The sequence below is a fragment of the Elephas maximus genome, chromosome 2 (genome assembly GCF_024166365.1).
Source record: "Elephas maximus indicus isolate mEleMax1 chromosome 2, mEleMax1 primary haplotype, whole genome shotgun sequence".
Lineage (NCBI taxonomy): Eukaryota > Metazoa > Chordata > Mammalia > Proboscidea > Elephantidae > Elephas > Elephas maximus.
Window position 1 is genome coordinate 146,381,398 of NC_064820.1, and position 14,513 is coordinate 146,395,910.

A 14,513-nucleotide genomic window follows, 5' to 3' on the forward strand; every position below is an offset into this window, starting at 1 on the left:
GATTTTATTATTATTATTTTCTTTAATGGTGGTGGAATAATTTGGAAAAGGACAGGAAGAATGGCTACACAACTTGAAGAATGTAATCCATGTCACCAAATTGTGCATGCAGAAATTGCTGAATTGGTTTGTTTTGCTGTGTGTATTTTCACCAAAAAAAAAAAAAAAACAATTTTTTAAAAAATAATTACATGGCACGGAACACAGATCATTTTTAAAATAAGAGAAACCGGAAAAACTAAAACTGAGGCTTGCCCCCGTTTTCCTGTGAGTTAATCAGCTGCTGGGGTTGCTGGCTTGCTGGCACGGTTCCCGTGGACCACCCGTCCCTCAGAGGCCGTGCTGAGTGGGACAACCACAAACTACCCCAAAAAGTCTTTTCTGCTGTTTGTTGACCTCCAATAAATGTCCACCCCGCAAGCATGTCAGACAACTTACCAGCCCATTCTCAGATTTTGTTTTCAAATCGAGTTTTATCAAGCCAAATCCTAAAGAAAGAAGACAACTGTTATGGGGTTAAATAACGACCTTGAGAACAGCATCTCCACCTCCTTTAAGGCTGTTTCAAAATGTTTCTTTTCCAAAGGAAGCATGCGCCAGGGACACGGGCTAAGGGTGCCCTGCCTCTGCGGCTGCCTGTCTGCGTGTGGAGCTCAGTTGCCATGGAACAGTGGCAGACAGAATGGGCCCAGGCTCCATCTGCACTCCCAGTGGGGTCGGAGAAGAAGGTGCCTGACAGCTGGCAGAGACAACTCCCTGAGCCTCGTGGGCACATGCCTGAGGATGGGCTAAGTTTAGATGCCGTGCTTCACTGCAGCTGCACCCACAGAGCTGCTCCACACATGGGGGAGAAAACGAGAATGTCCACTTGTCTGTTGCAATCCACGGCCCGCCCCTACTGAGTGCACAACCAAAAGTGCTTCACTAGCCACACAAAGCTGATCTTTGTTCCCTGACAGGAAAGTTTTGAGCAGGTGACTGATGCAGGTCTCCCCAGCTGCTATAGGTAAAATCCCCCCAAGCATGCTAGCCCAGCCTGTGAGCTGAAATGCCATTCCCTGCAACACTCACCGTAGCCTTTGGTGAAGACATCCCTAGCAGATTTGCCAAGGTCCACGTATGTGGGGGGCACAGCCATCTTCTGCTACAATAAAAGAGAACCACCAGAATAAATACATTTGTTAATTCTGGAAATTAGTTTTCCATCCACAAAAATTATTAGATAGAGTTAGCAACTAATAAAAATCGCCTGGTACCAGGAACATAACAGAGAGTCCCGGACGGAGCAGGAGAAAAATGGGGTGCAGAACTCAAACTCTAGTTAAAAAGACCAGACTTAATGGTCTGATTGAGACTGGAGGAACCCCAGAAGACACGACCCCTGGACTGTCTGTTATCCCAGAACTAAAACCATTCCCGAAGCCAACTCTTCAGACAAAGATTAGACTGGACTATAAGACACAAAATAATATTCGTGAAGAGTGTGCTTCTCAGGTCAAGTAGATACATAAGACTAAATGGATAGGGGTAGCTCCTGTCTGGAGGTGAGATGAGAAGGCATAAAGGGATAGGAGCTTGTTGAATGGACATGGGAAATTCAGGTGGAAAGGGTGAGCGTGCTGTCATATTACAGAGAGAGCAGCCAGGTCACATAACAATGTGTGTATAAATTTTTGTATGAGAAACTAACTTGAGCTGTAAACTTTCACCTAAAGCAAAATTAAAAAAAAAAAATCGCCTGGCACTAAGACTTCCAGGTACCTTCTCCTCCCAGGTGTGGGCAGAGAAGCCTGTGCTGTCTCATGCTTCTTTTTGTGGTCAGAGCTTGGTACCCACTAAGTCTCTGTTTACATCAGATCAGGCTGACTTCAGACCACTTCTCCTTGGCATCCCCAGGACTCAGCCCAGGGTCCGGAACACAGCTGCAGTCAGTAAATATTTGCTGAATGAATTAAGTGTCAAAGACACATTCCCATGAGCCAGCTACTTTACTGAGTTGCCAGTAAACCATATCTTCTTACAAAATGTTGGCTGCTAAGACATGAAATGCTATGAACAGAAATCAGAGCTTTCCATGGTAACATATTTTCCATATATGAATAATATATTTATTACCCAACAAATATTTCAGGAGTATCTACTATGTGCCCAAATGGGCTCAACTTTTCACAAAATTTTTGCATTGAAAGGGAACCCATTTTTAGAGTATCCCATGCCTCACAGGAAATATAGTAAAGCCTAACTAGTTAGGAAACTTCTCACATAAAAGGAAAATGCAATCATATCTCTCAAAACAATTTAATTCAATTTATTTCAGGCCAACATTTATCGAACTTCAGTATGCCTTTGCTTTAAAAATCAACTGTCAAACCAAGTGCGGCGTGGGATTGTTACTTGATCACTAAGTCGATCAACCATCATTTAATGAACACCTCAGTGTTTGAGGAAAGAGATAACTGAAATAGTCCTTGCAGGTCTGCTTTGACATGCTATATACACAGGATTAAAACTCCAATCTGGGACAGCACACAGTATGTACTCCAACCAGAGAAGTGGTCAGAGAAAGCACCACCTCCCACACCTTCTCCATCTCCAGAATAACATTAGCCTCCATTAGCCAGAAATTCAATTAACCAGAGGTCCAGTCCATTAATTTTTAAAAATACAATATATCTAAATTGCCAAATTGAATCTCACTACCCTAAGTTGCACATATATGTACACACACACACACACACACACACACACACACACACGGCATGTTCCTGGAGAATGTGGGCCCCTTTTTAAAAGGAGCCCACTGCAAAGTGGCTCAAGCTTTCCCAGGGGAATGATATCATAATTGGAAACTGCATTCCTAAGGCCTTAGCTTCAAAGAGGTCACAGGCCTACAGAACAAATGAGTAGGTTGTAAAAGAAACGACGATAAATTTCCGTAATTCTTAAATCATGAAGTTGTGGTCCAGATCCCATACAGCTTTTTTCAGATGTTTTGCTAATTCTGCCCCAACTCACTTTAGTGTCAGAGCAGGGAAGAGAGCCCAGCGAGCTGTTTACTGTCCTATTTTTGCTGCTGTTGTTATTTCTTGCACATGATCAGGCTGGCACCACGGGCAGCCCAGCCTGTTGTCTACGCAACCAAAGTTCAGTGCCCACATTAGGGTCAAGATACAGCGAAGACACGGAAGATCCGTTTCTGGCACTCCCACTGGCTCTTTCAAGTCTGAACAAGCCCCACAGGCACTCCCACCCCAAGGGCAGACCAGAAAACCATCTACCAGGTCCTTGAGAAATGCCCCCTGCCTGATGGCAAATGCGCAGCCAGTGATGGGCCTGCCCCCCCGCCCCCGGAGAGGCCAACACAAAACACTCCTGGATGAAGCAAAGAAGGCTGAGGTAATGCGGCCCTTAGGAGATCCACAGGAGAACACCTCAAAGGGCTCAGAACATTCTCCATCCCTGTCAGCATTAACAAGGCATCAATGGATTGAGCACCTCTCTTCGGAGCTTCCCCATACCTGGCTGACCATAAACTCAGTCCTGGGGAGGCGCAGTCCAGTGACAAAATCTCTGGGTCAGCTAAGACCTCCCCATAGCTCAAAGGCCAGGGCCTTCCAAGCTACCCTCCTGGCTCCACAGAATAAACACTCCAAGATCAGCCTCCCCAGACACAAGCATCCTTCACATCTGGATTGGTCCCTCCCTCATAGAAAAGGCAGAACATTCAACACTTAATGTTCCCCTAATGCCCTCTCTCATCGCTAATCCCCAAAACCCAACAATCGAACCACCTATCAAACAACACTCCACTAGAAACAAATGTCAGCCTAAAGTACAGCCACTAAGGAGACTGCCACCCCAGGACAAGAGCTGGGATGGCAGAGTGCAGAAGAGCAGGCAGGACGCTGGATAAGGCCAGGCTCTCCTTGAAGCCAGAGCTCCCTTCCTTGAAGGGCGAGTTTACCACAACATCTCACTTATTTGGTTACCAGTTGTACTTACATGAACTTGTCAGTTAATGAAAACATCCTTAAGTGCCAGTACTTTTCATTTTAGCCATGCTGAATGCTAGCTTTCTCATTTGTGCATCACCTTCCCTGTCTCCTTAAAGGCAGACAATGAAGCGCCATCTCCCCAGTTCTGGAACCCTCAGGTAAGTGTCCTCCTCACTCAGGTAGGCGTCCTCCTCAGCACAGCGCCTGGCAGAGGTGATACACAGGAACCACTGGCTAACTGGAGTCCAGTCCACTCCTGGATCTAAGGTACCGCCCACCAAGAAGAGCAAAAGGATGACTCATCCCTTCACTAAAGGCCCCCGACTGCTGTACAGTTGGCTGTAGCTTCCCTTCCTGCTTCTGGTGCGTCTCTGGCCTGCTCCCTTGTTCCCCATCTGTCTCACAGCAGCTCCACCTCCTGTCACCTGCTGCATTTACCTGGCAGGGCTGAGGAACAGTCTGGGATGGCACTGCCTCTCCCTGGGAAGCTCGGCTTTCTGACAACTACAAACAGTCCCCAGAAAACACCCATGTTTGCAGAGTTCTCAGCACCCACTTCAAAAGCCAATTTTAGTGTAGCAGTCCTATCACTATAATGCTTATCTCATCATCCTCACAGTCGCTGGGCCTTTTGGTGAATTTCCTTCCAACATTTGGATTTCCATTTGTGTTTTCTCAAGCCAGGCCTGAGGGGAAGAGAACTGGGCATCCTGCCTTCTCACTTAACACCCTGTGGGCACTGACTTGGAAGCTGAAACTTTGCCCTGGTCCCTCCTCCCATTCAGATCTGCCCCAGCTCGCTCACCCTCTGTGCACTTACTGACACAAAGCTGTATCTGCAATACCCACTGCATGTGCTTTCAAAACCCTGCCTCTAGAAGCTAAGCATGAAACAGGGTGCAGTCTGACATGGCAGGGTGGCCAGCCCTGCACAGCAGAAGTCAGAAGGAGCCCAGGAAGACTATGGCCAGAGGGCTTCCCACTTGGACGGTGGCTTCAGGGCACAGCCTGGGAGCTTCATTCCCACAGGTGAATGGGAAGCAGAAAGGTGAGCAAAGCTGGGCTGAGCATACCTGTCTACAGCCACTGATGACTTTAAGACCAGCAAGTCACGCCAGGCAACAAGAGTCCCCGGTTCCCCTCCACCACCTGTCAGCCTACCTACCCAACCATTCCCTGGTTGACCTTGCACAAATTATGCAAGCTCCTCTCCAGCTGTGGAATGAAAATCCTGCCTATACTGGAGCCTCAGAGGTGAGGGATAGTGTATCACCCAGCATGGTCTGCATAATGTTTGCATAACCTCCATCTTGGTGAGGGGGAGCACATCCACCTTGACTCACTGGCTGTGCAGCGGTGGCAGCTGCTCTGGTCACAGCACCCCCATACACAACAAAAAAAACCCATTGTCATAGCGAGTAGAACTGCCCCATAGGGCTTCCAAGATTGTAAGCTTTACGGAAACTGACCATCACATCTTTCTTCTATAGAGTAGCTGGTAGGTTCGAACCACCCTTTCGGTTAGCAGACAAGCACTTAACTACTATGCCTCCAGGGCTCCTCCCACACACATACCTACCCCCAAATCACACCCTTGAACTAAAAGCAACCCAGAGCCTGTCATGCACAGATTTATCCAAAATACGGAAAAGCCACATGTATAAAGATGCCAAGGCCTGACAATGGTAGGTATTCAATGACCATTAAGGTCTTTTGCTATTAATAATACCAAAAAAAAAAAAAAAGGGTAGTAGAACCTTAGTACCTAACAACAATGACTAAATTACAATATAATAGAAACTTAGTACCTAACAATAGGGACTAAATAAATTACAACATGACTAGGCAGTAGGGGCTGCCTACTGCAGCACCACCAGGGGTAGACATGGGGAAACTCGTGACTAGGACCCACCTGCCCCTACCTCAGCCTAAGAAGAGCTGAACTTAGGCTGAGGAGAACAAGTGCCTTCAGAAGTGAGTACTGTCCACCCTGACCTCAAAACCAAATATGGGTTTTATTCTAAGGGACTCAGGGAGCCACTAGAGCAAATGACAGATCTGTGTTTAAGAACGGCAGATTGGCAAAAATGTAAATGATACTCTCTAGTGTTGGTGAGGGTGTGGAAAACAGCCACTCACATTCACTTGGAGTACAACTGGTACAGCCTTTTCGGAGGGCAACTGCTGGGCAATGTCTAAACAGCCGTGCATTAATTAGTCCCAGCAGTTATCCCACTACTAAGAACTCACCCTACAGGAGTACCCACACACCCAAAGATGTGTTTATGAGGATGTTCACTGCAGCACTGTTTGTTACAACAATACCGGAAAGCAACTGAAATGTTCATCAATATGGAAATGAGTGAATAAAAATTATGGTACTTGCAAACTAAGGAGTTGTTGTTGTTGGCTGCCTTCAAGTTGGTCCGACTCACGGCAACCCCACGCACAACAGAACAAAATGCTGCCCACTCCTGTGCCATCCCCATGATCAGTCCATCGTGACCCACAGCGTTTTCACCGGCTGCTGCTCAGAAGTAGATCGTCTTAGTCTGGAAGTTCCGCTGAAACCTGTTCAACAGCATAGCAACACGCACACCTCCACTGACAGATGGGTGGTGGCTGCCCTTGAAGTGCACTGGCCGAGAATTGAACCCAGGTCTCCCACGTGGGAGGTGAGAATTCTACCACTGAGCCATCACTGCCCCACATAAAGTCACAGAATGGGAGGGAAAAAAAGGAAATTCCCATGTGGTAATCAAAAAGCTACCTATGACATAATTAAATGTTTTAATTTATATATTATCTTGATTAATTTTGAAAGTTAAGGACGGGAAAAAAAAAAAAAAAAAAGCCCTCACTATTTCTGAAATTGTCTCGTGTTGCTCTCGGGTTGCTGAAATAAGTCACGTTCTAACAGGCTGTTGCAGTAGACATGTCAAAAGGAAACGTATTCTAGACCGTGTCTACACTGGCTCCAAAAACTGAGTCAAACTATGCTGAGACTGCGGGGTCACCAGGCAGGGTCTGTGGAGGACACATCCCACTCCACTCGTCACCCCGGCCCAGAAGGTGGGCACAAGACATAGGCCTCTGATACTGTGCATGGGAATCACCTTGGGCGCTTGTTCAAAAGGTTCTAGGGGAGGGGGCACTCCTCCTACCCTCCCTCTCATCCTCTCACTGACTAACAGGCAGGACAGCCCCAGATGCCACTAACAAGAGTGGGCTCCTGCTCTGCACCAAGCACCCACCAGAATTTCCACCTTGACTTATGCCATTTCACTGCAGAGCCTCCCTCAGAAGAATCTAGGCTGGGCAGAGAGCCACAACCACTGCACTGCAATGGCTGACACAGGGAGCAGGGCAGCCCCAAGGCTCAGCCAGGCAACAGCTGGGAGAAGTCTCTCAGGAGCAAGGGTGTGGCAGGTCTGGGACCCACAGAGCAGGAGCTGCCTGCCACTGACATTCCCAATCTGCCCAGATGCCCAGGCAGCAGGGCACAGTGATTACCGGAAGGGGCTATGAGCCCGGCAGACATTCTAGCTAGCCCTGGCTCTTGGCTGTGTGACCTGGGACGAGCCACTTCTACTCTCTAAGTCTCATTTTCCTCACCTGTAAATCATGGCTTTCTAATGGAAGTGTTGCAAGGACTAAGCTAAAGAGGTAGAACACTTAGGAGTGTCTGGCACATGGTGAGTGGTCACAATCAAGCTGGATATTCCTTGTCTGCCCTTCTAGATACACTCTCCTCCCATCTCTATCCTGCTCTGTGCCCCAAGAGCTGATTACTAGGGACTGTTGTTAATGGGCTTCCAGCAGATTTGGCCATTGGGAGGCCCTGGCAGAAGACAGGCGTAAGGAAAAGTGAGGTGGGGGATACTCATCACCCAGGCTCCCTCCCTGCTGGGCCTCAGGTGGACAGTGACAACTTTCCTCTACCCAAGGCCTCAGCTCCTGCCAGCAGGCCCCCACCCCACCCCCCCCCCCCAGTACTCCAGCTCTCTCCTGGTTCCCCTAACCACCCCTCAACCTGCAGGCCTAGGGGTGTTAACCAACCAGTGCTGCAATGCTTGTTAGGTGCCTTACACCCGGTCCACACCTTGGTAAAAGGTCCCTTCACTAAACTCTATTTAATTACCCCATGTGAGTATACATATATGATTCCTGGAAAGACCCAGGTCAACACAGCAATCACCATCATCCCAGGATTCCCCTCAGGAAGGTAGAAATGTGGGAAACCCTTTAGCTCTGCTGTTTCTCCAGCACCATACAGGTAGCATACAGGTGGCTTTCTAGGACAGAACTGGGCCAACCTGTAGCAGAACCAGCCAGGGATTAGAGCAAAAAGTACCTCCCCCTGACCCCAAACCTAGGGCTTAGGAAAAGGAACTTCCTAGCAGGAGGCAAGCTCATCTCTGAAAGTCACCCCACCCCCACCCCCCGCCTCCCCACAGCAGCACAATCACCCCTTATACCCTAGCACTTCCCCATCACCCACAAGCCAGGAAGAGGCAGCCCCGGGGGACAGTCCCTGATCCAGGCTCCAGGACACTGGCAAAGCCAGTGGCCCTGTGCTCTGGTAGCACGCCTGAGCTCCCAATGCAGCTGTTCGCCACTCCTCCCCCACCACAGGCTCACACCGGGCAGCCCGGCTTTCCAGGCGTTGCTTCTATTTTAAAACACCCTGTGAGCTGGGACACTGCCAGCACCACCTTCCGTGAGACTCAAGAGAATGTAGCTGACTCAGGGGCAGCCTGCCCACCCACCCATCAAGGGAAGAGGGCCTGGACTTGCGGGCAGCACACCTGGGTCTGGGTCCCAGGCGCACTCAAGACTCTTACCAGACCTCAGATACCTCAAGTTCCCTGGAGCCTCATGGCCTGGCTTGACCGGCCTGGCTTGACCGGAGTGGGTTTAAAATATACAGTGCTTCGGCAGGCACACTGGGGAGTCAAGCAGACCTGAATTCACAGCTATTCCACTGCCTTCTAGCTATGTGACCTTGGACAAGTCACAACCTTGGTACTACATTTTCCTCTGGCTCTAATATGGGAAAGAAGCAAGCACCTGGCTCAGTGTCATTGTGAGGACTGAATTACAGTGTTTATATAAAGCACTTAGTACAGTGGCTGGCGCACACTAAACGTGCAATAATCACAGCTAGTACTTTATTACAGGTTTTCATTTTACGTATTTCCTAGTATAATGATGGCCATTGTACAGGTGCCCGAAGGTCACCCTGAACTGCAGGGTCCAGAGTCCTTCCTGAACATAATGAGATATTGTTTAGTCAAATACTGTCCCACCAGATCCTGGAAGGATGCCTCCCCCCACATCCCAGGAAAAACTGACCCTCTGCCCCACAGACACCCAGCACCACTGTCTTTGCAACAAATAGGGGTGACTCCACTGACTGCTGTCCACTGCCGGCTGGCCTACGCCCAGCCATGCACACACTCACTCCAACCAGTGTGAAAGAATAACATCTCAACAGCAATTTCTAGTTTCCAAAGGGCTTGCACATCCATTTTCTCCTTCCAACAGCATGCTGGAGTGTCAACTACGTATGAAAGCACTGTTGGAGCTAGCCAGATCAGTCTTTGAGTCCCAGCTCCACCTCTGCTGAGTTGTGTGACCTGGGGGTGGTTACCACACCTCTCTGTGCTCAAGTCTCCTGACCCATGAAATGGAGACAAGTGTCCCTCTCTCCCAAGGCTTGCAGGGCAGTGGATTCAATGTCACCGAACACATGCCAAGCCCCCAGGACGGTGCTGATCAGGCCCTTAATAAAGAATTGCTAAGATGATGATGATCACACATTTATACTGGGAAAGTGAGGCACCAGAAAGTGGCTTGACTTGTATTAGACCCTACAGCTCATGTCACCTGTGTTCTGAGCCCAGACTGCTTTCCAGGTCTCTTCCCAGCCCTATTCTAGGTAAAGGGCTTAGAATCCTATTCATCCCTACACACACCCCCCCTGACTGTGCCAGGCTCAGTATCTCACTGGTCACCTTTCCTTGGCAGCTACCACAGGAATCTCTGGGGAACCAAAGGCCATGGACCATAGACCCTGTGGGCACCCAGAAGGACTGTCGGAGGTTGGGCTATGGAAGGCTCTCAGCATAGATATTCCCCTCCCAGTCACTATCAACAAAGACTTTGTTGTTGTTGGTTGCCGTCAAGCCGATTCTGACGCATTATACCATGGGATATTCCATCAAGGGTAAAGTGGACTTCAGTGCCTCTGCAGCACTGAATGAGCGGTTAGCGCCTTCATCGCCACCAGCCTGGAGCTCCTCATCCACATCTGCCCAGTGTCCAGCAGACCAAAGGCCCACGGGCACCTCCTCACCATATGGTCCCCAAGTCCTGAGCTCCAGGTTTCTGATCTGTAAAATATGTCTATAAATGGCTCCCCACCCTAACTCCCATTCTAGAACTGCAGAGATAAAACTAAATAATCAACTGAGAACAGCTCCCTCTCCCAGTGGGGTCAGGCATAGGCTTCACCCAGGGCACCTCCAGCAGAAGCCATCAACCCACCCACTCACGCACCACTACAGAGGGAGGGATGCCAGTTCAAGGCCTTTCAGAGAATCCCAATTCACCCATGTCACCCTCCTCTCAAGCCCAGAAACACCAGTTCAACAAGTTTCTGGACTTGGACAGTCACAGAATGAAGATAATGCACTTCAAGCAGTTATTTCAAAATAGGAAATACAGTAAAACCTGCGAAAGCTGGAACTTGTGTAAGGCAGAAACCTATCAAAAAAGAAAAATGCAAATATTTTCCACTAAAATGAGCAATAGAAAGGTGTTAAGCCTATACCCTGTCAAAGGCAGAAAACTTGTGAGACCTGGAAAAACATGGCAGTTCTGGCTCTCACAGGTTTCACTGTGATTTTTGCCTCTCACGGCTCCAAGGCTGTATGTACATACCATTGTAGATCTTTAAATCTTTGAGACTCTGCTAAGTGAGGCCATTTTCTGGAAGTGAGTGAGATGTGTGTCGCCCAAAAAACGATGTCCAAGATCCGGGACTATGGTCTGGGCCTGCAGTCACTACCTATGCCCATTCAATCATTCCACACCTGAGCACCTACTATGTGCCAGATGCCTGAATAATAAAACTAACCTTTTGTCAATAACAGTGAGTCAACTCTTAGAAAAAAAAGCAATAGTGCACTTACCCCCACAGATCCTTCTCAAGCACCTACTGTCTGCCAGGTGCCACTGCAGGCCCTAAGAACAAGGCTGCACCAGGTCGAAGCCTGACCCCCCCAGGAGCTCAGTCAGACCAGAGCTGGAGTGGAGAGAAAGAAGGCAGGCCCTGGGGAGTCAGCCCTGGCCTAGGAAAGAGCAGAAATCTTGGCAAAGGAAGAGCCCATTTCCCTATCCTCTCTGGAGAGGGGAGGCTGGTCAAGAAGATGGGGCCATGGGGTGCAGCCGGGTCTCCCCCTGCATTCAAACTTCCTGCCCCAGCCTGACTTTATCAGTCTGTAAACTTACAAGATTTTTTGTGAATTATCCTTAAAGTTACTCAATGCTTTGCACACAAACGGTTATTAATAATACCTCCATAATGTTTAAAATAACAGGGACTACATTTTCTGAGCCCTTTGGAGAACACCACGTGGAGGAAAGCGCTCTGAGGAGGATGGACTTGATCTTCCCCAAAAGTCTGAAGCTGGTTAAGTTTCATGGTTTTTACCGAGGCCTTCTTGGAGTCTGGCAAGGTTCTGAAGGTTTTACAACTTAATCATCTCACTTTATTCTTCCCAAAATCCCCAAGAAGGAGAGGTATAGCTGCTCCCATTTTACAGATAAGAAGACTTAGGCTTGGTTTCTTCCCAGTTGTGTGACCTTGCACAACTCACTTATGCTGCGGGCCTCAAACCCAAAGTCGAGCTCCTAGTTCCCTGCATGCACACAGCCGTGTTCGGTGAATGAATGAGTGACCGAACCAGAAATCCCTTCTAAGGCCTCAGGGGCCACAACGATCCCCGCACAGCCTCCTCTTCTGAGGCCTAAACCCGAGTCCAGCCCCTGAGGCCTAAATCGACTCTCCGGCACCCGTTCCGCCCGGGGAGGCGCTGGCCCGCGCGTACTGCCGGGTGGCAGCTCCTTCGGGCGTGGACTGGGCAGAGCGTGCGGGGCGCGGGGCCGCAGTCACCACCTGCGGCTCATCCCTGCGGCGGCAGTGTGGCCCGCACAGGGCCGCGGGTCTGGCCCGGGCAGCGTGGGCGGCGGCGGGCGTGCCCCAGCCCGAGCAGGGCTGTCAGAATCGTGGGCCAGAGGGCGTCAAGGAAGGTCACCTAGACCCGCTGCTGGCCGGGGCTCCACGCGGCTGCCCGTGCCCTTCCGCCCGCATGTCCGGGCGGCTTTCGTTCCTAGCCGCAGGCGCCTCTGGATCCCCGGCCTCCCGCTCCCCGCCCGGGCCCACTCGGCACCCGCCCGTGCGGCCTGCTCCGTCCGCGGCTGACCCGCCAGGCCCGAGCGGACCGCTCCCTCTCCCTCCCTCAGGCCGGGCTCGGGGGCCCCTCGCCCTCGCCCGCTCCTCCTCCCACGTCCTCCCTCTCAGCTACCCAGGGGCCCGGTCGGCGGCATGGGGCGCAGGCAGAGACTGCCCTTCCCACTGCGCCTACCTCAGAGGCGGCAGCAGCGGGTTCAGTGGTGACTACGGCGGGGGCTGCGGCGCAGACGAACCCAGCGAGCGGCGGACCGGGGGCGGAGGCAGCGCGGACGGCGGCGGCGCGGACCCGCCCCCGCCCTGCGCTCCCAGTCGGGCGAGCTCCGCCCAGGGCCCGCCCCGGACACCGCCCAGGGCCCTGCTCCGGGCCACTCCGGTTCGCACCAGGCGCGCTGACCCTTCTAGGCTCTTAAGCGCCCTGAGCGGCCGAGTGTGCTCGCGGTCGTGTGCGTGTGTGTGTGAGGGGGAGTGCCTGCGTGCGCACGAGCACGGGGCGACAGCGAGGGGTGGGACTGACGTGCGCACGGATCTGTGCCTGCGCAGGGACACGCCTGGCGGCCCCGCAAGGGCTAGTCATTGCTGGAACCTCCGTCAGGGTAGAAGCGTTCGGGGAGGGGGGTCTGGTTAGCTGAACGGTGCCGAGGGGACCCCGCGCTAATACAAGATTCTCAGGCTACTGGGCCTCCCTCTCGGCCTCGGGGCTGGGAGACCACCGGGAGTTGATGTAGCGGATGGTGCTGAAACAGGGCCTAGCCTGGGTGGGCGAGGTGGCTCTCAGGCCACGGGGTATTACAGCCGGCTGCGAGCCCCTGGAGACAGTTGTAGGCGGGGCTGGGGAACTGGGAACCGGAGGTGGCGTGGATACAGAGTAGCGGCCCGGACTGTTGCTCCTCTGCGCTGCTGACACAATGCTTCCGGCGTCTGGGTCCCGCTTGCACAAGGCGCGGGATTGGCAGAGCCTTGCGCTAGTAGGAACGATCACGGAGAAAACTCCCCTCTGCGCCGAATTTGCACTGCAAATTAGCACTTTTCCGCTATAGCAAAGCTGCTCGCAAGCCTTTTCCGAGAAGTAAAAAACGTTGCGTTTTGCAAGAACGTCCCCAGCTGGGTATCACCACGCGCCGAAGTAAACGGTGATTCCGGCCTGCCAGTCGAGCGCATCGCGGGCAGCCCGCTTACAGCCCCGGGCCTGGCCCTGCACCGCGGCTCTCGGTTCATGTGTGTGGTGGGGCCATCGCTGTCCTCGCTAAGCTGTGAACGCGTGATGACTCAAGCTGCTCATCTAGTTCACCACCGAGTGTCCCCGGCGTCCTGCGGGAGGCCTACCGGGAGCAGGCTTCGAGAATTAACGGATTCACGCTGAATGCAGAGTCTGCGGGCCATGCGCTTAGGCCAACAAACGTCCCCGAAGGCGGAAGGTGTTGGGCTACAGAGCCAGCTGCGGAACAAGCGAAAGGAGTAGGCAACTGGAGCAGGCAGCAGATTAAATGGAAAAGTGGCAACTGGCAACTCGGGTTAGAAGTGGCAGGGTGTTGAGGAAGAAGAGAACTCATAAAGGGCAGCCCAGAGAATGTAGACAGGGCTCACACGAAGGCAGCAGTTCACTCTCTGAGAGGAGAGGGGAGGGCGGAGAAAGACACTGAGTCACCTACCCCGTGCAGTGAGGCAGAGTTTGGGAGGAAAGGGCCTCAGAGAGGCAGGGCAAAACCAGGTGGCTTCGCGCACACGGGCTAGGAGCGGATGCTCTACTGTTGGAATCTCAACTTTACTAGAATTGTGACTCATTGACTCCTCCCCACCACAGCCCGAAGGAGGGAGGAGGTGAAGGCAGTCTTTTACACCAGGTAATAACCTCCATCCCCTTCAGCCCCTCCCCCACAACTGATGGAGCTGAGGGTAGGCATCTGACCCAAACCCAGCCAATCAGTTCCTCTCTTGCAAATTTAACTAAAAAACCCAGAGCCTTGTGGGACTCTCTAGTCATTTGGCCTAATTATGTTTTTAGAGTTGCTGTTCTACTCCCTAGTTCAGTGAGTACTGCA

The 14,513-nt window shown here is 51.5% G+C and overlaps 1 protein-coding gene across 1 annotated transcript in view; it reads right to left on the reverse strand.

Annotated features, from left to right (window-relative positions):
* Positions 1 to 12,755, reverse strand: part of VDAC1 (voltage dependent anion channel 1) — a 32,047-nt gene extending 19,292 nt beyond the window's left edge. Inside the window, exons 1-3 of the mRNA XM_049873648.1 lie at positions 12,647 to 12,755; positions 1,072 to 1,144; positions 439 to 488 (exon numbers count right to left, since the gene is read on the reverse strand). Of these exons, the coding sequence (XP_049729605.1) occupies positions 439 to 488; positions 1,072 to 1,138 (117 nt within the window). The 5' untranslated portion in view covers positions 1,139 to 1,144; positions 12,647 to 12,755. The remainder of the gene's footprint in view (positions 1 to 438; positions 489 to 1,071; positions 1,145 to 12,646) is intronic.
* Positions 12,756 to 14,513: the final 1,758 nt, after the last annotated feature.